Source organism: Periophthalmus magnuspinnatus, chromosome 16 (assembly GCF_009829125.3).
Source record: "Periophthalmus magnuspinnatus isolate fPerMag1 chromosome 16, fPerMag1.2.pri, whole genome shotgun sequence".
In the NCBI taxonomy this organism is placed as follows: domain Eukaryota; kingdom Metazoa; phylum Chordata; class Actinopteri; order Gobiiformes; family Gobiidae; genus Periophthalmus; species Periophthalmus magnuspinnatus.
This window is the reverse complement of record NC_047141.1, coordinates 21,803,172-21,828,644: the sequence shown is the minus strand read 5'-3', so window position 1 is coordinate 21,828,644 and position 25,473 is coordinate 21,803,172. Positions and strand designations below refer to the sequence as shown.

At 38.6% G+C, this 25,473-nt stretch overlaps 2 protein-coding genes across 3 annotated transcripts in view; both read left to right on the top strand.

Annotated features, from left to right (window-relative positions):
• The window catches only part of cobl (cordon-bleu WH2 repeat protein), a 30,229-nt gene extending 27,267 nt beyond the window's left edge, over window positions 1-2,962 (top strand). Inside the window, 2 exon segments of the mRNA XM_055228084.1 lie at window positions 612-881; window positions 2,154-2,962. Coding sequence (XP_055084059.1) covers window positions 612-881; window positions 2,154-2,231 — 348 coding nt within the window. The 3' untranslated portion in view covers window positions 2,232-2,962.
• Window positions 2,963-5,341: 2,379 nt separating this feature from the next.
• The window catches only part of LOC117383690 (growth factor receptor-bound protein 10), a 39,578-nt gene continuing 19,446 nt past the window's right edge, over window positions 5,342-25,473 (top strand). The window contains exons 1-5 of one of the 2 annotated variants that reach the window (XM_033980896.2): window positions 5,342-5,602; window positions 13,282-13,394; window positions 16,823-16,898; window positions 21,150-21,414; window positions 22,581-22,725. In XM_033980896.2, the coding sequence (XP_033836787.1) occupies window positions 13,344-13,394; window positions 16,823-16,898; window positions 21,150-21,414; window positions 22,581-22,725 (537 nt within the window). In that variant the 5' untranslated portion in view covers window positions 5,342-5,602; window positions 13,282-13,343. The remainder of the gene's footprint in view (window positions 5,603-13,281; window positions 13,395-16,822; window positions 16,899-21,149; window positions 21,415-22,580; window positions 22,726-25,473) is intronic. The other variant, XM_033980897.2, reaches the window with a different exon arrangement.

The following is a 25,473-nucleotide window of genomic DNA, read 5'->3' as shown; positions in this document are numbered from 1 at the left end:
TTCAACTGTGAATGTTTACTTAAGTTTATTTACTTACAGTCACATGTGAAGAGCAATATAATCACTCCTATGCTAAAGCTGGTTAGCCTTTCAGTAGACTTGATCAAGGCTATGAGAGCTGGAGCGGCTGCATGCTCACAAAATGTGCAGCTGTAGCAACATCTGTGATTCTGTTCTGGAGAGCTATTTTTTCAGGAACAGGAATTTCTGGAATGTCCCCAGACTAAAAATATTTCAAAAACGCAATAGCCAAAAAAATCATATGTTTTAAACTTTTTTTTTTTTTTTTTATAGAAAGCAGTGTGATCTATAAAACAAAAGCCAAATTATATTTATTTGGTAATGTTTTATAATTTTTGCCATTCTCACTATTAGTATACAGTTATTTTTCATATTTATCATACTGAAATTAAAACCACAGATGTAAGCCGCTGATGTGTAAATACATTATCTGTTCTTTGAAAGTATTAACTGCTGATTTTATGTTAAGCAGTTGGCAGTACCAATACAGGTCATAACATAAAAAATAAATAAAATAAAGACTATCTGGGTTACTTGTGTTACATGTAACCTAGTATAACTTTTGTCATTTTTCATTCATATTTATTTAGACCAAATCTGAAGCTGCTGGGGAGCTGGAAAACTTCAGAAAGACTGCCTTGGATGTAAACAGCAGTGCCCAGATTTCTTCCACACCGTTTTCTCCCCAGTCCTCAGTACCTCCACCTCCTGCACCCCCAGTGGCACCTCCTCCAACCCCTCCTGTCCTACCAGCACCAAAATCCTTCACCCTGTCACAACAAAACATGAACTCAGCCATGGCGAGGGAGGCCATGCTGGAGGCTATCCGCTCTGGATCAGCCGCAGAGAAGCTAAAAAAGGTATGACACTTAAACCTTTTTAATTCAGTCCTGTTCTGTGCTACTTTATGCGTTAAAATGAAAATAGAACCCACTTGGGGAAGTTCCACTACCATCAAATATAAATGTTCTATTTAGCAGCTTTCCTTTTCAACTTTTGCAAAAGCGGAAAATAAAACGATCAATAAAAAGACAGCAGGTGTTTCAGCGGCGTAAACAAGTTGGCATCATTGTGCTTGATCAAAACAGCAGCAAAAAAAACATAGCAGATAGATAAAGGAGCATGCGTATACACACACAGTGGAAGAGCCTAGATCCATTCAGAGATACTCTAGTGACATGAGACAGGCTTCTCCTCCTTTGTTCCCTCAGCCTTGTTCTAAGACATCATAGGGAGAACAAAGATTGCCTGCATGGCGGCAGCTGACAAACTCCAAATGAACTCTAGACTGTGAACACCATACTGTATCAGAAAGTTCAAATTCAGGTTAAGGCCTGTTTCAAATTATTTACCAGAAACTGACTATTACAATGTTTTGATTAAGTAGAACACTTCAAATCAACAATTTCTGTGCTATTAGGCACTTGCTTTTCTATCCCCTGTACAATGACTGTACAGTGTTTTGCCATCTGAGGATGCCCCTCATGTGCCCCTCCGACCACAGGTCCCTGAAAAAATCAGCGGCCCTTACTCCCAAAAGAATAAGACGCAAGTGAGAAAATTATTTTATTTAATGTATTTTATTTGCATAATATTTATGCCAGATACAGGAAACAATAACCAGCCCAAACTGTTTCCTAATCTTTACAACCACAGACCATGTGCTAACAGGCCCAGTATGGACAAACTTAGTCTAATATGTCTATCAATATTTGATACATCTTTCTAGATATATTTTTTTTAAATTTCTTTATTAAGTTTATTTTAAACTGCTTATAACCCTACAGGCCAGAGCAGAGATAACAAAAAGCAAATCTTTGACATTCTTTGTTCGACCTAAGGCAGCTACTGACAGAAAGTGTATTTAATAGTTTTTATTATTGGTGGATACTGTTGCGTCATGTGGGAGAAGAGCTGAAGACAGACTATCTTGAACCAACTAGTTTTTACTATATTACAGTACTATACTATGAATATATGGAACAAGTACAGAAATTGGTATACTAATAGCCATGACATGACTTTATTGTAAACCATATTTATGATGCATTCACACTGTGGGTTAGATCATCGTTATAGTCATAGAACTAAACTACAGATATGCAATCATGACGTGTTGTGTCTCCTTATAGGTCGCTGTGCCCGCAAAGACCGTTCAAGTGAACGGGAAACTGGGAACGATCAAGGCAACATCCTCCACTATGTCGTAGTTTAGAAAGACAGTACTTATCACCTCTAGTTTTATGTTTTTGTTCTTGTGTAAGAAGTGACTCACAAGTGAATCACATGTTGATGATGTAAACTGGAGGACAACAGAGGGTAAGGGTATCTGCAGTAAAAGTTAAGCATGAACGCACTTTTGCCAAATGCCTCATATTATATTCTTTACACAGTTTTCTGGTCATATCTTGCCATGCATACTTGAATTGATTGTAACTCAAGCAGCGGGAAACGTGCCATTGAACAAGGGATTTTTTAAGTCACAAGATATTTTATAAGTTATAGAAACCTTATACATTTGACAGCCAGTGTTATGTTGGTGGCATGGTTGATTTTTGAATACTTAATGGAGTGCAATATTTGAATATGAAGTTTTTTTTTTATTTGATTTGAAGAAGTTCGTGTTGACTAGATTCAAGGTACTTTTTGATTGATGATGCCATTCTGTAAAGTTTTAAGTGTGAATTCAAAAACAACAGTGCCTGAAATTTTAATTCTTTCATCTTTACCTTTAAGCTGCTGCTTTTACAAAAAAGCATATTTCATACTAGATAGATACCTTTTCTAAAGCCTTTTAACATGTTCATATTTTAAAAAAAAAAAGAAAAAAAAAAGAAGATGGATACCACTAAGACAGAAAGTTTATAAACATCAAAACTGTTGTGAAGAAGAGAACAATATTTACACTTAAAATTATTTGTTGTATTACAGATCGATAGGCCTTCTGTTATGGTGGCTAATAAATTTAGATATATATGTATATATTTATAAGAAAAAATATATTACATGAAAATTGCGTTTGAAATCATAATTTAAATAAAAAAGCACAATTACTTAAATGTCTATAGTTGTTTGTTGTATGTTCTTTTAAGAACAGTTTTTGCTGCAATCAAACTGAATCACTTTGATTTTTATTGTTGCTTTGAGCACATTGTAGCATTGTATATATTGTAAAGATGACTACATTTGAATCAAGAGTTTTATAGCAGCTCTCCCACTAACACTATTGAGATTAAAAGTGCATATTGTTTAACTGAAATGTTGTACATTGTAATTTTGTATATTTGATTGAATAAATGATTGTATAAAGAGTCTGACTGTGTGTGTGTATGTGTTATTTACAGCAATAGGCAGAAGGCCTCTTGCAGCAGGAGTAACATTCACCAGATGCAGCTTGGATCATGTTCTGGAAAGCATCACTGGTGCATGTATGGTTCCCAGCAGTGCAGTAAAATACTGTCTTCCTCATCTCTTTACAAAAAATATTGAGCTCTCTCGCTCTCTTTCCCTTTCTCACTGTGTATTTGACGGTTTTGCTTCTTGTCACAGATGAGCTTAAACTATTCTGGATAGCCACTACAGGCCCTGAGTCATTACTATAGTCACAGAAATGTGTCACTCTGAACTTGAACCTAACCTGCATTCCTGATTCTTGAAACACAATCCTGACCACAAGACCCTCCCCCCAGTGACATTAGCGAAAGATACATACTCCACATCAGTTACAAAATCACACATGGACTTGCAGTTATATATTTTTATATTTTAAGCAGAGCAGTTATGGCTATTATGTTTTAGAAGTCAAAATGACCAAAAACAACCAGAATATAAGAAGCTGTGAAAATCTTGCAATGATTGAAATGGGTGTATATCTGTGGGCATGACTCATGTTTTTTTTTGTGAATGTGGTAGTGTCCTCTTGTAACTTTTCCAAACCATTGTAACCAAACAACAAAAGGCACCCCTCAGTAGCCACAATATAACACCAAATGATAGATATAAAAATGTGTTTAGTTAGAATTCCTGACATGTTAGTAGATCTTAACCACATTCCACTTTCACTATTTAGGGTAGAAAAGCCTATGATTTAAATCTCATTTTCTCATTGTGTATCGGTGGATAATAGCTAGGTTTGGTAAGTATGGGTGGTTAGATGAACATGTTGCATAAGAACTAGCTTGATGGGTAAACAATGTAACATTAGACGACTGATGCTGCTTTTGTTAGTTTAACTGTCTTCCTGATGAGTGATGAACAAGTGAAATAGTAAACATCAGCAGGGCGTTGTATAGCCCTTGCCTGTTTGGTATAAGATCAATCAATGGAACAAAAGGCCTGTGTGATGCTGAATGTCTGATGAGGCAAAATATAACGTAACATTTTATCTTAGGGTGATGTTGGTATTTGCATTATCTTTGTCAATATTTACACGCAGACTGTTGAATTTGAGACTGCCATGCTGTGTTCCTACCCTTAAACTTATCTGAATTTCCCATGCAGCGCAAACAACATAATCAAAGGGTTACATAGAGGCACTGTGGCCCAAGGTATAAGACAATACCTTACATAGGTGAATTCAGTAACTATCTTTACTAGTTTAAAGACTCTCTGTATTATACAAAGCCATACGGTATGAGTGGATTTTGCATTAGATTTTGACACCTTAGACATAAAAACAAGGAGGTTACTCTGGTGCAATGAGATTTAACCCCAGTTGTGCAATACTGTCCTCACCATGTTTTTGCTTCTGTTTGCTACTTGTCAGTGCAAAGCAGAGCCAGTTATGAACGAGACAGCTGTTGGCGTTATTATACTTTTACATCGAAATATGTTACAGACATGGTCCTTTAGACAACAATGTCTTTATTTCAACTTTCATGCAAACTATGAACTATGATATACACTTGAAAGACTACAATCATAAACTATATCATTGGTTCTTGGGAATTGCTGAATAAGTTACAGGGTTTCTCATTGTTGTCTTTATAAGAGAACAAAGACAACAATCTCACTCCTGCACTATAACTAAGTCAAGGGCATATGGTCATTATAAATCTGGTTGCACTGACATGTCTTCACAAAAAAATTGTCTATCGAAATTTTCATGTTTTGCATAATTTGAACTTTGTAGGAGGCTTAGATTATTTTTATGATCACAGTAGACCCATACTGAGATACAGTTTGTGAGGCAGTGCATCTTACAGAATTGGTTATCTTCAGAACACGCCCTTATTTCCCAGACTTGAACGCCGCATTGATTACCCTTCTTTTGTGGGCGTAGTTACTTTAAAAGAGGGAGGAGTTGTTGTGCCTGCTGCTTGTGTGTGCGTGTTTGTACGTGCGTGCATGCGCTGGTGTGTCTCCCCACGGCAGCATGAGATGAGCTGCCTGCGGTCTTTGCAGCCACTGTTTGTGCCTCCTCCTCTTCCTCTGTGTGTCTGTCCGGTACGGGAATGTTGACCAGCAGACTGTGAGCCTCCAGCGCTGTCCACTTTGCTCCTGCAGCCGCTCCACGCGCACTCTCCGCGGGTTTGTTTGGCCCCTCTGAAGCCATTGGACTCTGGATTGATCTGGCTTTAAGGTGAGTGGTACCGGATGAAGACGCGTGTAATCAGTGTTGGTGGTTAGCACAGAAAGTCCGCACAGATAGGCGCACCGGGCAGCGGACGTGTCAGAAAAGTTATTTGCGTTGGAACGTAACCGGACCATGCGCTTTTTACATGCGCTAAATGAACTTTCCAAACGTGTAGCTCACAGCGGCTCCCCTCCTGAACCACGATGACTGCACTGTACTGGCTTCCTTCCGTCTGCACGCTCGCTCTTCGTGTCCAAGCCACTCACTCACTTGTGTGCCGCTAACCTAAAACATGGAAATCCTTTTTTTTTTTTTCCACTGACAGTTACTGGATGCTTGTGCTCGCCTTGTTTACTATTACGTAACTGTATGTGTGGAGTTGTCCATGGGCAACTACTTTTCTGTCCCGTAGCTCCACCAGGACGCCACCCCCCCGCTCCCCTTCTTTCACCCACTCACCCCTCCTCGCCCCCACCACACCACACCACAGCGCACCACAGTAGCACCCAACAGCCCTTCAACTCAATTCTGGGAGAGTTTCAACACCAGCAGCAGACCTTATTGCCTTATCCTTTTGGCTGCAGTTTGCTTTGGGGGTGGGGAGGAGGGGTGGGGGAGAGAATGGGTTTTTTTTGGGTGAGAGGGAGAGGGAGGGAGTTTATTGGAAGTGGCCCCTGTAGTAGTGAAGCTTAGGAGAACAGTTGGTAACTTTTATCCTTTTTCTTCATGTTGGAAAAAAATCACTTGATTAGTTAAAAGTCAACAGAACACTTTACAATTAAAGTAAAGTGTTCTGTTGAATTTTTAAAACATTTATTTAATTTTTTTTTGTGTGCGTCTGTCTCCTGAATTGCCTGATTGTCACTGTCCATGCGGGTTATCTGTCCAGTCTCCACGTGAATTGTTTACCTGCTTTTGTTTTTTAATCTTGGTTGATTTAGCTTTTTCTAATGATAATGATAATGAGTAATTACCCAAATTATTAGTGATGTTAAACTTTCTGTCATTTTGTGTTTCCCTTGAATCATTGTATTAGCCCATTGCAAATGTACACAGGAGACATATCAATCTTATTTTGTTGTAGGGTTCCTGTTCAATATATTTCTGTCACTTGTATAGATCACATAACATGGATCTTGACAATGGTGCATTCTAGTTTTAATGACTATCTGGTCTTTATCTGATGTAACTTTATTCCCAAATGTCTCAACTAAACTGCAGCTCCTTCATAGACTCTTCGATTTGCCCTGTCATGCGGGCAAGCTTCCAAGTCAATTTCTTTATTAGCTGCATGTGCTCTCTCTGGAAAGCACAAAGTTGCATAACGGCCTGAAAATTTATGATTCAGTCCTGGAACTATCAGCTTTGGCTTGTGCGTTGTGAGTCCAAACCAAGTCTATAGCAGAGCGTGACTGGAGAATTTAGGAGGGCCGTAGGGGAGTGGTCCTCACGCTAAGATCTAGTACATACTGTAGTCTGACTTTTCATTTATTCTTCTCTTTAGACAGATCTAGCTTGAAGCATAGTATCATGGTGTAATTCATATCAAATGTGTTTTTAGTGTTGATTCATTCAGCAGTTTGCAATTCTCAAGTCAAGATAAAAAGATGGCCACACAGGGCACATCCTCAGTTTAGTTTAGTTCAGTTTTTTTGTTACAGTTAGGCTACTGTATATAAAACAGTAGAGTATAATAGTGTACAGTAGACCTATAAATCATATCAATTATAAATATCCTACCAGTGAATTTATTATTGAGTAATGTATGTTTTTAGGAGGATTTTTCTATGTATAATGATGTATTTGTCCATAATTTCCCCCTTTCCTTCATTCGATTATATTGTGGTCACGTCCCTGTGTGCACATGCTAACTGCTTTAGCTGTGGTTTCTTTTTACCTCTTTAGCTCCAGTCCTGCTATTTCAAGTCTATGCTTAGACGCACAAGCATGATGGGGCATGAACTTTGCAAGTATACAGACTGCCAAGAGGCACATATTGCACATAATTATACTTGCAGTAGGCCTTGCTGCACCAGCTTTACCATTCTGACTTATGTTTATTCCAGTAGGAGTGCAAGATGGCTTCTATGCTTTTTATCAAGAGACACACGCACGCACACACACACACAATTTAGAAACAAATCAGTTGCACAGCATGGATCTTAAACATTATGAAATTCATGTCATCTGTAGACAAATGCTGGTTTCAATCTGGTTTGTTTACTTCAGAACAAGATTGTACTAGATTCAGAGCTGAATTATCTTTGGTATTGTTCTGGTCTAGACTTACACAGATATAATTTTATCTTATATATGTTAGTTTTATGTTATTTGCTAGTTACATTGTAAATATCTTCAAAAGGCAAATACTTTCTTAGTTACTACTGTTTTAAAGATTAGGTTTCATTAACCTTTCTTTCTAGACTCAATAGTGAACCCCGGGTGACATTCAAAGGATTGAAGTGTCAACGATATGCTATTAGCTGGCATGGGTGCTGTAAGAGCCCATGGTCATGTTTTGGGCAACATTCCTGTGTGTGTTGCGTCAGCAGGCAGTCATTCAGCACTGGTTCGTCTGGGCTTATGCACGGTTAATACCCCTCTCTGATGTCATGACACCATTAACACAAGCCTTTAGCTCAGGTCATATTAATCTACAATGGTACTATTCTAAAAACAGACTAGCCCTACCCTCTTATCAAGCATCAGGTTAAAAAAAAGCCCACTGCAATATGTTTGTGTTCAGATTAATCTTAAAATCTATTGCTTAATCTCTTGCAGGAATGAGTTCTGATTGGGCTTCTGCAGATGTAGTAGTTCAACACTGGGTGTATTGTACATTTTCTTGGCTGGTTCCTTCCAAATCAGTTAGACAATCCACTTTTTTTTTTTTTTTGATTGAGAGGAGTCATTTCTTGAATGTTGCGTTCTGTTATACATTCATCTTCAAGTTGATTTGGTCAGCATTTACTGCTGACAGAATCTGATGCAATGCTGACTTATCTAACCACAAGTGTACAGTGGAAGATCTGGTCAAATGTGACTCAATGCCAACTCAGTCGAGAGGCAATAATGTTGTCTTTATTCCTTAGGTAACCAAAAACCAGCTTGGGTGGATGCAAGGCCGATAGCAAAGTTTTTGGACACACTCAACTGTTTGATAAAATGATCTGGCTAACGTACAGTATATACAAGCAGTGTCTGTAAGGCCAAGTGTCCGCCTAGTTGAATTCCTCTCTTGTTATTCTTTTCTATGTTGATATGGGTCTCTCTGCACATGTAATGGAATCTGGGCTGTTCAATCAAAATAAGCCACGGTTAGTTGGTGTTGCTGGTAGATGTAAAGTACGATTAAAGCCAGAACAATGCTGGCATTTAACTTGAGCTATATCACTGACTTGGCTCATTCTGATCCTGCATGTGCCCTTAGCATGTGTGACATTTTGTCATACTTGATTATTTTCCCCTTCTTACTGCATTATTTTCATACTTAGAAGAGATTATGACTTAGATTTTATAATCTTATTTTGTAGGAATACAAGCTCTCATAAGCCCTTTTAGTAGTTTTAAGGAAACTCGAATAACACACCTTGCCCAGCCAATGGAAAATACATATTAAATTGGATATGTTTATGTAATAGTGAAAAAAGCAACCATCTATAGCTCATGTGTCAAATTCAAGGCCCGTGGGCTAAATGTGGCCCTTCACATCATTTTATGTGGCCCTCGACAGGGTAAATTGAAAGGTATGATGGCCTTAAAATGTCATTTCATCAGAAGACACGCAGTTACACAGCCATATTTTTACATCTTTGCCAGTGCATGTAATATTTGTCACATGAATAAGTAATGAATACACAATACAGTTAATTAATCATTTAAAAAAGTAGTTACATCTGGCCCTTTGACGGAAGCCATTTTTCTGATGTGGCCCTCAGTGAAAATGTGTTTGACACCCCGATCTATAGGATCACATCTTCAGTTTAATATGTCAAGTGAAAAAGGCTCCAGGGTTGCCTGGACCTTCACAGTAAATTCCACATCAGAGATGGAATAGTTATCCATCCCATTTTACCCATTATTTGAGCAAACCTGTGCCCAGACACCAGTGCTTCCATCTTGTTCATTCATCTCTGCCATTGCATAAGCCTGGTTCTCTCAAGCAATCCAATGAAATCCTCATCCAATTAGGCACTGTCCACATTTCCAAAAGGCTATTCAGTGTCCCCCGGCATGACATCAGGCCCTCTCATATAGCCCACTTTCCGCTGGTGCTCTCAGATAATGAAAGCTGCCAATTAATGACTAATCAACATGTGCAACAAGCACATCCAGTGAGGAGTGACTACCATCTAATCTGCTGATTAGAAGTGAGCACAGAGATGCTCTGTTCAGCTCTCTCCCAGGGCTGAGTTGCACTGCTCCGGTAACAAGTGCCAGGGCCCAGGGGCACAGAACAGCACACACAACGAGTGTAGTTTACTGTAGATTTAGTTTGTCATTTAGTGCATGACTGAATAGTCAGTTGAAGCTTTGAGCATTACTAATAACTTTGTCAGACTAGTGATTTTAGATGAGTCCAATGTTTTCCACCCCAATGACATTATACTTCAAACTAACACTGTAGCTCACATATTGCAAAATAATTACAACAATAAAAAAAGTAGTAACATTCAAAATAAAAGTAGCAACAAAAGTATATACAATATATCTAAATATATCAAGGCTATACACAGGGGTGGGATAAGGAGGTACAGTGCAAAGATGAAATGTTGGCTTTGACTTGACATCTATTGCATACAGACGTTGTTCTATAGATTATAGTTACTAATACTATAGCATGATAATGTTGTCTTGTATCGTTCACTGTGGGAAAAAGCTTTGTATTTACACACCATTAATTTGTTCCTTCACTATAACTAGCAACATTTTTTTTCCATTAGTACTGAAGACCAAAAGATGTACAAAGTGTTCAAAGCTTTTAATCAGCGGGAACACAGCGACACAATACCGCAACGGGGCGTCCATATTGTAATTTTCTGTAGGTTGGCGCGTCATGAAACATCTCGATAACTCAAATCGTCAGGATAAATGTAGTCGTTGAAGGTGTCTGACCTGTTTAAACATATAGTTCAATAATTGACCTCTCCTCTCTGGAGGTTGTATTTCAGTCAGTGCATTCATTTCAATAGCCTCTCTGCAAGTCTCCAGGCGCAGAGTTGGAGCGGTGCCATTTCTTGAATTAAGACGCTGTTCGTGTTCTGGTTTGGTTTGCTGCGGAATGAATGAAGGGGGTGGGGGGTTCACAGAGGAGGAGGGAGGGCTAGACTGGGGGTGGGGGTGTCAATTAGTAGCAATGGTAGCAATATGGGTTAACAGTGGGGATTGACAGGTGGGGAGAGAGTGGGTTGAGTTTAGTGGGTGTGGTTCTTTTTATGAAAGGTAAATTATCCAATCCAATAACATAATCCTTTCAAATCATATTTAGGAAGAAGAACATCAGATATGTTTTACAGTGTTGGTCCTTTTTTCTGACAGTTCAGTCTGTAATACAATGGCAAACCTCCTCTCAAACTTTAATTTTTCATGATGTATATGGGGGAGTGAGGGGAGTGAGGAGGTTGGTGTCGGCTGAGGTGGCAGGTCAGATAGTGCTGATGGAGGAGGTACATGCGATGGGGAGGGATCGGTTGTGGAGAAAGTTGTCCGTTTCAATGTCGCAAACCACTTCTGCAAGTTCACATGTATGACGATTGTACATCTTCTGGCAGGATATTTTTAAAAACCTATAATGATTAGTCTAAACCATTCTACCAAAGCAATACTTGGATTGATAACAGTAACTTCTCTAGCTTGGTCTATAGCACCTTTTGCTCAGCCCCATGTGTCTTATAGAAATGTGCTGGTGCATTCCTAAGATGACTGAGCCTGTGTGAAAGGCCCAGTGTTAAGCGGTGTCCAGTGGATCAGCTGCAGTCTGAGGGGCCACATGAACACATTGAACACACATGAAAATGCAGACAGGACGATAGGACACAGCTGTGGACACTGCTGATGACTGGCCTCTAACTAACTATATTTATATGCACACCAGAATCTGATTGTTTCATTTCTTGAGTTATCAGATTCTTGAAATGTTAACAGCTATATCTGATGTGAGTAATTTGATTTCTTTTGACAAGGAAAAGCGCAAACAAAAATGAAAGGCAAAGATTGACAGGGTTATCTGTATCTCTCTATAACGTGCAACAATGTATTAATGCTCAACTATCCTGTCTGTAGCTAATGAGGTGCTGCTAGGACACTGGTGATTGATGTCCATTTGTTTGTTTTTTGTTGTAAACTGTTTGTCTGCAAATAATGTGCCATTGAAGAGGTGACCTTATGTGGCGTCTGGTCTGAACACAGCCTGCCCAGACAGTGGGACGGTAAAGCACAAACAATCGGAAGAAAGACTTGGGGTTCTCATGCATAGAACTTTTGTTTCAATAATTACTTGCCTGGGAAATACATCATTGGAGCTCTCTATCTCATATTATTGTGCCAATACTAAGGCTCATAGTTGCTAGAATAGGTCCAAGTCACTTACTGCTAACAGGAAAAGGAAAAATAATTTGCATGTACTCGCATATCATTGCCTCCAACTACGTACAGTACATAGAACATACTGTAATAGTACCATGTAAGATCAAAATTGGGACAACCTCAATTTCGTGCTACAAGTGTGGCGCCCTCACCATGGCTAAGACAAACAAGAGATAATATTAGCTGTAAATAAAGTGGCAGGGCATATTTTTGAAATGCAATCTCTGGGTCATGAACTGCTGCATAAAAGCACCTCATAGTTGAGAGCCAGAGCAGCTTTGCTCAAAATAAATCCTGCATCTAACTTAAGATCTGGAGAGGTGCCTGCAGTGTATTTATAGGCCTGAGGCTACAAGTGTTTTCGCAGTGGCAGCGGTGTGGCAGCAGTGGCTACAGGTTGATAGGATACCCTCTTTAAGAAGTTCAAATAGACGACTGGCTGATGTTGAATTTGTGGTTATTCCGCACAGGTTTGGTAAAGAGGTCAAGCTCAAGGTTAATTTGTTTATCTCCCCTGTGGGAAAATGGCTAAAAGACGCACCTTGTACGCTGGACTTAAAAAAAAAAACAACAACATAGAACTGAGTTCATAAAATGCAATCTATTGGTTCTTCAGTATGTGTGCATCTCTTAGGTGTGTTTTATACACAAAACGTTCCTGAAATATATGCAATATAAATGAAATTTTACTGCAGCTAGGGATTGACCTTTTTAAAGCAGACAAATGATATGAACTCAAGTGTCAAAACATGTCTCAGTAGTGAAGAATTTAAAGAAGAATTTTCAGGCAGTTTCAAGAATGCTCTCTATGAAGACATCATTTTTACATGGACACTTAACTTCTGTTATTCATAAACTCTTTTTGCTCATGTTATTTTTATATTTTGATTCTTAAAATCTTGATCCACCTGAGCCTCCTGTTTGCTCTTGGTCTTTTGATTTTGAGGCTGTCTGTAAGAACCATTTGCTGTATTGCTGCTCTATGAATATCTCTCTTCTCATCATCTCTCATCTTTTGTCATTCTTCCATCTGAACTACAATTTTTGTCTTTCTTATCTATCAAAGAAAGTATTTCTAATCTTTGTTTATGCTTCTGCAGGTTGCTCTTTTGTCATCTTGTGTAAATAAATCTTTGAAACAGAAGAACTGAAATTTGCAAACATGGCTCTCGCTGGTTGTCCTGATTACTTCCTGCATCATCCAAATTATCAGGTAAGACAAAATTCTTTAAAAGACCTGTACCTGATTTTTATTTCTTCTAGTTCAAGTAAACACCATTTGGACCATGCAGTGTATTGTAAAAGTAGCTATAGACAAATGAAGAGATTATATGATATTGTCAATGGATTTTATTGGATGAGAACCACACAACCAGGTGTGATGCCCCATTTTGTCCCTTGGTGCATTGTTGTATGATAATTATGTGGAGGCTGTGATTAGTTACTAGCTTTGTCATTATTTTTACATCAGCTACCCTTTTGCTTTGTTGTGTACATTATCAAAGTTTTGAAAGTACATTGACTTATCACTTCTTGGGATTACATGTGATCTCAAAAACATATGTTACTAAAACATCATGACCTCTCCCGAGATACCTTTTACTAGTAAGCGGTAGCATGTGGTGACTTTTATGAACAGGCAGGACTCGGGGTGGACATCAATATTTAGTCGATAACAATTTAATAACAACACTTTTTATAGTGAGTGGCGAGTGTTTCTTGACAAATTTGTCCTACTCCTACACCTGCATTTATGCAACTGAGCTTTCGGTACTATTGTTATCAGAAAGCTGCATCTTTCCTGAAGAAACCTCCTGTATTCCCCTAAAGCAGAGTAGTGGTCCAGAACAGCCACATGTTCCTACACACGTGTAATAGTCCCATTATTCCACTAATGCTGTCTCTTCTTCATAAACACACAGGCTCCTCCCCAGCCGCTGTCACTCTATTGCTCCACCCTGATCCTTCATTCACACAAACTAACCCTGAAACTAGCTCACTGTTTGATTAAATGTCTGTATTACTATCTTTTAATTACTAGAAACATGAAGCTAAAACTAGTTATTTTTAGACATTTGTGTTGAAATTTGGCACTGCTGTTTCTGCACTCATTAGAAGTCTCCTCAGATGTCTAATTCCTCCAGATTCTTCCATAGGGTTTATTCAGCTCTGTTTGGGCTGGCTGTGGTCCTTAGTACGCATGCACAAGCCTCTAAAACAACCGGCTGGCCTTCCTGGTTGTAAAAACACATGTAGAGTATGTGACTTGGCATGACCTCTATAGTGGAGCATGACAACAATTAATGAGACATTCAGAAGTGTGCTTGATGCAGTGTGTTCAGTGACCAGTAGGGTGTATTGAAGGAATCTGTGACTACAACCATTTTTAAAACGGGCAGAAGTGAAGGGAAAATGAGATTATTTGGATATAATTTGTAACTCTTTAAATTATTTAGATTTTATTGGACAAACACTGCTTGCCTTGACTGCTCTGACTGCACGCCACTGCTAGTAAGGATTACAGGACCTGCCTGTGTGGATCAAAGAGCCCCCAAACATTTGCATTAAGTCACAAGTAAAATTAGCACGATCAAAAGGCAGTCTGTCTGTTCAGAGGCTTTATCTGTGAACTTTGACCTTGGAACCAGTGGATGGAGAGTTCAGCCTCTTCATCCTTAAGCACTGGATGTTCACAAGACCATCAGCCTCAGTTAGTGGAGACGTGCACCCATTAGACCTCCGTGATACCAATGGTACGTGTTGTTTTGTGTTCTTTGGCAAGGCACTTAACCCACCTGCCTGCAAACCCACCTGCCTGCATGAATGTCCAAGTGACGAGTGAAGGAATATTGCCATTATAACTTGTCTAATTGTGACAAAGATGGTGACATTGGAATCAGCTGAAAATTTGTATTATTTTCTTGATACTCAGGTAGCTTTGTGACCTTTGTGTCTTGCTGCTCCTAACCTTCAACCCCTTTACTTCCATCCAATCCATGTCAGTTCTTCTCTACCAGGGCTTTTTACATACAGCTGTATTATACCCATAGGACGGTGCTTAACACATGGGCATCCACATATGATCACATGGAATTTGTTAATAAAATATATTTTTTGGAGTCATGCCACATATCAGAGCCTCTAAAAATCTAGTTGCATCATTGTGGGTTTCTAAGTCACTGACCTATTACTTTCCAGCAGCCGGACAAAGTCACATTCAAGGCCAGTACATGGTCTGAAGGAGTGCCCACATTTCTGTTTAGTAGAGCCGAACCACGACCATCCCGGTGCTGTTTGGGTGACTGGTTATGGATCAGTCACAGTCTACTGCTTTCTCCTCCGGACATTACACTGGGGGTCCACTGTGTCACAAGATCAAATGGGGTGGCGTGCTTCCTTATGTGATTTTTTTTTTTTTTTTCTCTCTCCCTTTCCTTTTTATTTCTAAAGCAGGTTAGTCCCATTAAATTCTTTAGCAGTGGGGTCTAGACAGCTGGAACTTGGAAGACAATACAGGGGACGAACAATGTAATGATTGGATGCGGTTGGGTTAGTTGGTATAGAAAAAAGGGGTAGGGGGACTGTTAGAGGCCGTTTACTAAGGCTGAATGTATTGGCTGACCAGTAGACTCACAGAGAGCCTAGAAGAGGACATATCAAATCATGGATTATACAGTCTTTGAACAATGGAGAGACTGAAGTTCCCTAACCTCAGAGTGAGTTCTTTAATTACTTTTTTGGTACAATTCTTTATTTTAGGTGAAGATTAGTCATTATCATTATCAAATGCAGTACTTGATATATATATATATATATATATATATATATATATATATATATATATATATATATATATATATATATATCAATATATCATTATAAATTTCAATCATATAAAATAGAATACACTTGCAGAAGCCTTTGTTGTGGTAAAAAAAAATATATATATATAAAATAAAATTGTGTCATATATAATTCAGAATATTCTGAAATAATCTATTTGAATTTATTTACTGATTAAATACTAAAGTTTAACATCTTACTTAATTACTGTCTAATTCAGTAGCCAAAAGTATTGTTTAAATACAGTTAAGGTATGCATGAGATGGTAATGAATGTCACCACTGTCACCTTAAGGCAGAACAAGCTTTTCTTTCCAGTTGAGACAGTCGGTAGCAATGCGTTTTTTTGTTTTTTTTTCCTTTTGTTGAACATAGTGGCCTGTCCTAGTACGTTCTGTTCTTTCTGTCAGTCTGCACGGGACACCAGCCACCACCGTTTTTATATGCACACTTTGGTCTATACACCCATCAACAAGCGCTTACTACAATACTCACTTGTGCTAAAATTAAGTCATTGAAGAAGTTCAATGAGTGTTTCTGGGGCATTTCTTACACCAATGTGCTATTATGGGTAGAGCATGTTTCAGAGGTCATCCCGGGACATGTGTGTTACATGTAGGGCTGGTTGACCATAATTTGATAGAAACCTGGCTCTCCTAACCTACTGGCCTCTTACATATATTACTTATTCTTATACCGTGTAACAATGTTCTCTAAATAGCTTGAATTTCATTTAAAATTCTATATATGTAAAAAATGCCATTATGTATACAGTAATATTATCTTTTTGTCTCTTTAGCAGGACAATATAGACCACTCTTCAAATCACAGACAGGCTGACCTCAGTGGTCCGAGTTCTCCCAACCACAATCAAGGTAATCCTTTTTTTTCATTTGGTTTTGTACTCGAATAAATAACTAAATGACTTGCATCCTTTTACTGTCACAGGATTGGATGTAGACCTTTCAAATAAAAATCCCTATGATTTGAAACAAGTCGATCAGTTTTATTAAGTGCAAGTCACTATTTTTCACCATTAAACCATGCAAGTTTTTCACAGAAAAGATGTAATAAACAGTGCATATGTGAATATAAATTGATATGTTTTTTATTTGTACAAAGGCTTTTTATACTCCTGCACCTTTTTTGTTGCCAATAATATATCTATGACTACTTCTTCCTGTTTGGGGCCTGGGAGTGCAATCCCTCCTCTGTATCGTATGATGAATGGTGAACAGGGGCTATCACAGAGTTAATGTATATTTGGGTCTCTTCCGCTGTAAACATTTGAACAGTTCAAAGGCTGATCTGCATAGACACAGGGTGCCATTATAATTACGCTGTCTATCTAATTGTGCCATACAGTGCTCATCCATGGCAATCGGAGCATGAGATTTAAGCACAATATTGGCCCAGCATGGAAGGTGAGGGTGGGGAGTCTGAATTAGAGCGCTTGTCCTGCCATGGGAAATAAATGGAGCAGAAATTACATTGTCATTTTCCATGATGAGCCATGATGGAGGGAGCAGGCCGATGAAGATGACTTTAACTTGAGAACTTTTTTGGCTATAGTCTAGGTATTGACTTGTGTAAACGGGGCTAAAACAGTATGCACTCAGTAGAATCATTTTAGTGGCTGATTTTATACTTTATACAGTAAAATAAAATGTGTTTCCAGTTAAATATATAGCAATGAAGAATCTAGTGTTTAACATGTTAAGGTCATGAGCATGTCTATTGTAATGGATGTCCTGTACGTCCCACTGGGACCATGGCACAGACTGGTACTGTCCCACTGCTGTCTGGCCACTGTTGCTCATTTGCATCAGTCCCATATAGCTGTGTTCTTTGTCTATAGGGAGCACACTGTAACTGCCAGGACACACAAAGGCCTCTATGGCCCAAATGTCACATCAGGACAACCACGCCATGAGATTGTCCCGGGATAATGTCATGTGTCATGCATGTTCACCATACTAGTACAGCATTTATTTGTTTCAAGTGTACCATGTTATTATGGCAGATAAATAACTTTGAAACAAATGAAATAAAATATTTGCTAAGTCCTATTTTCAGTTTGCATTCCATATACATATTCTCAATTTGGCTACAAAAACTTGAGTGCTCCTCTTAGGCCGGTCCTGAAACATGGATGCGATTGTTCCTGTGGAGGAGGGCAGTCTCAGCTCTCAGCTGGGCATGCAGCTGCTAGGCAACAAATCCCATCAATGGTACCAATGCAGTGCAGTGATCTGACGGTGTGCCTCTGAGGACATGGCTAGCTCCACGTATCTCATGTATCCATACAGGCCACATGTACGATGTAGCAGAAACACTCATGTCAAATAAAATACCCAAATATATTAGAATATGCACAATTTTTTCCTGTAATAGACATCTTTGTACATATATCCAAAAATGTATTCTTTGCCACTAAGTAATCGCTTGAAGAACTTTTAAGCTATATATATATATATATATATATATATATATATATATATATATATATACACACACACACGTGTATTAAATGCACACAAACACAAAAATATATAATCTAAATAAATAATTGAAAAAAGGAACTTTTTAATAACATCAAAATTATAAAACACAATCCAACCTAGCTGACCTGATGTGAACTCTACCTCTCCTCTCCTGAGTTTGAGTGATCTAGTGTGATGCAGGCCTTTCTCCTTTCTCTCACTAGTACAACATGGTTTCACCTCTCATCACTGGTTCCCTTTCTCTGCCGCCTCTCCCTTGCTCCATTGGGGGGCTTGGTTCTTATGGGTGTGCCCTGTCACCAGAGGTATTGTAATCCCCAGTGTGGAACCATGGTTTACAGTTTAGACTTGGCTGTCCATATTCATGCTGATCCATTTATATTGAAAGCCCTGGTGTTTAAGGGTTGTTTATTCTTTTTCTGTGTTGTTAAGCCACCTCCCTTTTGCTTTTAAGCACTGGTGTAGAATTCATAAATAATTTAATATCTAGCCTGGACTTTGTGGCTTAGCCATTCTTTTTAACGTTTATCGTTTCCAGTTGAGACCTAAGTGGTCTTTTAAAACCAAACCAAAGATTATAGACATCGTTCACTATATGCAAATTGTATAAAACAGAAATCTAAAGCTCAAGGGTCTTAAGGCTACAGTATTTAATGGATTCATTAAAAAAATAAAATAGTATTTTTTTTATTTTCCTAGAAGAATGCTCAGTTGTAGTTCTGGTCATATTACCAACGTGATGCAAATGACACATTGAAATTATAGAGAATTTCACTTTATGGTGTGTGTATATATATATATATATTTTTTTTTATCCTATTGAAATTGATTTAAGCTTCAAGTCTCATCTTACCTCATTAAAGAAGCTTTTTGTGATTACAGTAACAGTATGAGATTCAGCTAATGTTTTTCGTTGGCTCCGATTCATTCATTGTGTTAAGCAACAGTGTCTACTTCATCACAACTATATTCAAAACACAGTTATCACCAGTTCAAGGAAGCCCAAAATGCAGCTTTTATAGCCATCATCAATCTGAGCTTTGGACAAAAAAAATCCTTTGATTTTGGTTCTCAGTAGTTTTTTTTTTTTTATTCTGTATGTTATTATTTACATTATTATGATCATTATTTGTATTTTTTTATTGCATATGACAGCATTTCATTATATTTTTGTGGTTTATGTGGTCAAAAATGTTTTTTAAATTTTTTTTATTACCGCAAGAAAGAATCTGTGTAATATATAAGGAATACTAAATTGATTTCTAATGTTTTACTTTGAATTGGTTAGTCCTAGCTTTTCATTTTAACTCTAACTCTAATTTAAATCTTCACATAAGCAAAATGTAAAACTCAAAGCTGCATGTCACTCAGTCCAGATGTATATGTTTTACCTGCAGTGACTTTCTGATCTCTTTTGTGCAGATGTTTGACTTGACTTTAAGTGACCTCTCCCATCACACAAACTGAAATGAGCCATGATCCCTTTTTGCATTAAAATCAGTGTTGGCAACATTAAATCATATGACCTTTTCATTCTGCAGTTGTTAGTTCATTTAGAAGCCACTAACCTATGAGACAGCAGCCTGTGGTGTAGGATACAGCTTTCACCAGGTTATCTATAAGTAGTCACTGGAGCTTATCTGTTGCTATTAATACACAAAAGATTAACCACGTGTGAACTAAAGGTCCTTGTCTTCAGCAGCATATTTAAACACATTTTTGTTTCAAATAAGCACAAGAACGTTGCACTGTTTCAATAGCAGTATATATATTTTCCCAAATTTTCTCTGCCTGGTATGGAGGTTTCTTATTCTTTGTGTCCTGTATAATTGCTGATAGCCTTTGATGATTAGCATCTGTCTCCCCCTAGTGGACTACCTTTGTACTTCATTCTAGTGCATTACACTCTTAAAGTGGCTGTTCTCCACCTTTTCACAGTAAGATTATTGAAATGTTACAAATTTATTGAGTCATTTTTGAATTTCATTAAGTTTTGTTCATTTTTAAAGGATTTGTTTTTATACTTTATTGGATAGGACAGTATAACGTAAATTTGCCAAAGCTGGCACCGACACAGAGCCTGGCATATGTGCTGCTGCTTCAATTTCAAATTTCAATTTTCAATTTCAATTTTATTCAAATTTTTCAATTTGCTTGGACCACTCAACCACACACACACTACACACTAGTTTACAATTCATTCAAGTATTTGTGTTAAGTGCTATCCCATATAGAGTACTGTTTTGAAGCACCTTTTAAGAAATGGGGTTATGTTGCAAAAGTTGTTTTTTCGATAGTTTCTATGGTAAAATATGCTCTACAGAGCCAATTTACCAAAGAGATGAAGTAATGTGTGCTTCTGTGAAAGTCAAGGGTTCAACAGCTGGCCACAACAAACTGAAAATGAAAAAGACTTTGGGAAAATCCCTGCAACAACTCTGGGAATTTACTGTTTGAGCTCCTTTTAGTTTCACAATGTGAAACCAAAACATAAAACATACACAGCTTTCACTTTTAATTTATCTTTGGTTTTCTTGTTCTTTTCTTCTGTGTAGGGTTTATGGACAGTTCACAACTCTCTACACAAGCTAAAACTTTTTCTTTGTTATTGCTGTCATCCAGAAGACGATGTGGATCTGGAAGCCCTGGTGAATGACATGAACTCTTCGTTGGAGAGCCTGTACTCCACATGCACTGGGCAGCAGACGGAGGTCACCCCCCTGCTCCACAACGGCCAGCCTCCTTCCTCTCACCTTCACCACCACCATCGCCATGCTCTACACCTGTCACATATGTCTCCTGAGCCCACCTCCTCTTCCTCCTCCTCTGCAGACTCTCCTCAGACAGGGTTCCGGCGCTCTCAGCCCATGCACATCCTCGCTGTTAGGTACAAGCACTAAGCATTAACATAATGATCATGCTATTTTTTTTTTTTTTTTTTTTTTCAAATTGGGAGAACTTGTTATACTTGCATAATATATACTGAGTGCAAATTAAAGTAGACTACAGTATTTTACATAATATTAAGATTTTTAAATGTGATCTGTGAATGAAATTCAATTTTCAAGCTTTTTCCATGAGCCTTTAATTCTCTAAAACAGCTAGTACCCACGCCCAGCTAATAATTGAGCACAGCCTCCCTCTCTCTCTCTGTCCGTACCCTCACAGTGACCCATCTCATATTGTCATAACTGTAGAAAGTAAAAAGCAGACTTTTTTTTTTTCCCTTCACTTTTGAACCCAGTGCAAATGTCTGTTTCAATATAAAGAGCCCTAAGCCATCTACCCCCCAAAGGCTTATTATTGTATACATTTAGTAGAGCTTGACTTGCCATTTCCCTGTTATCATGTCTTTCTACGCAGTTTTTGACAGACAGAGATGAAGGATGAGCAGGTAATGGCGTATTCTGTCTTATGAGCTCTCACTTCTCCCTGAAACACACGTTGTGAAGTTCTTATTATTCAGCGCTGACCCCTCAATAACCCCAGCTCTCCGGCTCATATGGGACAACATCAAAAGAGCTATTCCCTTTTGAACTCACTGCACAGAAACAGAGATAGACTGAGAGAGGAGGGGAGCGGGTTAGCCACTCTGCGAGCTAGACTTTTACCCCAAAAATATGATAGGATGTTGAAAAGTTGATGCTCAGCTGTCAGATGGTTGTGTCTTTTGGGTTGCAAGCTCTCCTGCACTATATGGGCCTAATTTAAAACTACTTTAAAGTGATGTCTTGATTCAATATTGATGCCTGATGATAAATATTGCAGAAAATTAGCTGGCAAGCTGCAGGGGTCTGTGATTTCTGCTTGCCGGGAGACGCTTCATTATCGAGAGATCAGACAGAAACAGACATGAGATCCGAATACTGTACAGCAATGCATCATTGGGTCCAACTCCACAGGCAGATCTCATGTGTCAGCGGCTGAAACTTCTCTAGCATTTGCACTTGCCTGCTCTGTAGAGGTTATGACCTCCACAGAGCAGGCAAATGAGCCCTATTTGGTATATTTGTCATGTCTCTTTCTTTTTGACTGTTTCTGGGATGTGTGTAGGAGGTTGCAAGAGGAGGAGCAGCAGTTGCGGACCTCATCTCTCCCGGCCATACCCAACCCCTTCCCAGAGCTGTGCAGTCCGGCCAGTTCACCTGTGCTTACTCCTGGGTCCCTCCCACCTGGAGAACCGTCCACTGGAAAATATGTAAGTCAGTGAAATGCCATATTGTAATAATATACAATAGAATATGCTGAAATATTTCGACTTGAACACAAAGAATCTCTGGACACATATACAAATATGCATAAAGTAGTGAAAATCTGTTCTTAAGTAGAAAACACTGAATTATAATACTACAAAAACAATCACCACACTTAGTCCAAGAAAAACTCTGAAGATGCTTAGGAGTCAGAGCTGACAGGACATTAATAGTGTTACATCAAAGTGCCATGCATTTATGTACGATTTAATTTTTAGAATTTTGCCTTTTTTTTTTTTTTTTTACATATTGTGATCCTGATCAACCTTTATGACTACAAGACAAGCATCAACTGTTACTTTTCCCTTGAGTATTTCTGGAGTGTCATAGACATCACTCAGAACCACAAGTAAAACAAACTAGTTGCACATTAGTTTTATGTCCTATCTAAACCACAACTGATTTATTCACATTAAAAACGTAAGAACAGACTGCACATACTGTACGTCCTGCTGCTGTTTTGAAAAATGAAGCGTCCTAACATTGTCAATTAGCTGTACTAGTGGTCAGCTCAAGCCTACAGGAATTTTCCATGTCCTTTATCTGGCCTGTGGTTTGCCCATCCGAGGCGCTTTGATTGCTTACATGTGATACTAGAGTAGACGTGCGCATATTTGACAAGCTTTGAACACAAGAATTCACCCTTTAAAAGATCTTTGTGTTGACACATTGAGGTACCTGCCTTTCTCTGCCGCTGTCCATGTGCGTTTGCGATCAGACAGTGATTTACAACTCCAGTGTGTCTCTTCCTGGAAGCCAGAATGCATCTATTGTCACTGGTAATGGTATTCATATGGGGCCAGGCCAATGCTGGTTACTGTTACATACTAGTTTACAGTAATACGAGGGCGGATAATTCTCATAAAGAGCAAAGCCTGGCTGTGATCTCGGTTCGTTTTGCGTCCTTATGGTAAAACATCACAGGCTTAAGTTCCAGCTCACTGCCAAAAATTAGCTCTGCCTTTCTGACTCATGAGCTACTTGATGAATTGATAATCCCTAGCGAACAGCCATGCTGTTTGTGTTGGAAATACAAGAAAAAAGTGGTTTGGATTATCATCGTTCACATGAATACATTTCAAAATGTTAATGTTCACATATCCTCTAAAGTTATTATATGTTTGTCTGTGGGGATTTCTCTAGTTTAAATTATAAAACTCAACATAGAATGGTGAATTTTCATTGAGGCTAAAAGATGAATGCCCCACTGTGTGGTTATGCGTTTAGGATCGTGTTACCAGCTGTGCGTAACATTGGCTGCCTACGAATGAGGTGGGTGTGTTTGGTAAATATTCACAAACCATTTTATTTGACTGAGTGACCTGACTGGAATGGGCGGGATGTTGGTTGTTGGTTAGATTCCCACATGGACTGTTAGCAGAGCAGTGCAGAGACAGTCTTGGGTTTTTAAAGGGGCAGGAGGGATGAAGAGATTAGAAGCATAAGTTTAGTGTTTCAGACAACTTCTATTGCAATGCCAGTAATAAATTGAAAATATGACTGCTTACATTTTGTTTAGAAGTGAAGCCCTGAAAACCTATAGAGAAAAAAATAATAATTACCAAAAAATGTGGTAACAATTTATCAGATAGGTCCAATAAAATACTGAAAACATGACAAAGACCTTCAAATGTTGTTTAAAAAGTCTGAAATAAATGAAGGCATGGTCTAACTCAGATCTGGACCAGACTTTACCATGTATGATGTAAATAATAAAAACCATTCAAGAACATTGTATATGGGTAATAATAACCCTTACAATCCCATACATATCATTATTACATATTAGCATGGCAATATATACTAGCATTTCTCTGGGCTTTCTTGTTTCCTTAGACCAAAAAATACTAAAGTAATGTTGAAGAAACTTGTGGAAACTATAATTCCCTGTGTATGTATGTGTTTACAATGAGTGCACGCAACTAGTGTCAGAACTGTGGCGTGGTCCACATGGGTCTGTTTGTTGTCTTAGATGCGTGTGCGTGTGTTTGTGAGCTCTGTAAACTATTTACACAATTGGCAATATCTGTCCATTGTTGATGATGGCAATGGAAAATATGTCTCATTGCGGTTGGTTCTTCAGTGGAAATTCGATTCAGCACCTTCATCTGGCGAAGTGTAGGGGTGCGGGGTAGGGAACATGTGTGGAGCAGGTCTAGAGAAGAGCAGATTTTGACAAGAAGACACCCAATGAATAGGCAGATTATTGCTCCCAGACTTTGACCTTTGACCTCTGTCACTTAAACCACATGTGCGTGTTTGAACGCCTCTCTCTTCTGTCTTATCTCCTTGTCTGTCTGTATGTTCTACAAACATCCAAGTCAGTTCAACCGCTTTTTTCTTCTTGTTTGGTTTACTGAATTTTCCGAGCTTGAGGCACTTTCTGACAGGCTTTCGTGCTTTTGGGGCCCCTGTTTTTGCTCAGCTCATTTCTTGGATAGTGCTCCCAAGGCTAATGGAAGTGGCACGTCCCTGTCAGGATTTAGGAATGACTGGACACCTACAGTATGATTCCCAATTATCCCACTTTCCTCACTTTCTATCTTTCCATATTTATCCTTCCACGTGGCCCAGCTGCTCTCCTCAGCTGCATATACTTAACAGGGAAAAATGTGAAGGGGCCGCAGACACGCAACCATCTGATATTTATAGAAGTGAGAGAAGTGCAGTGTTGGGGATGATATAACAGATGA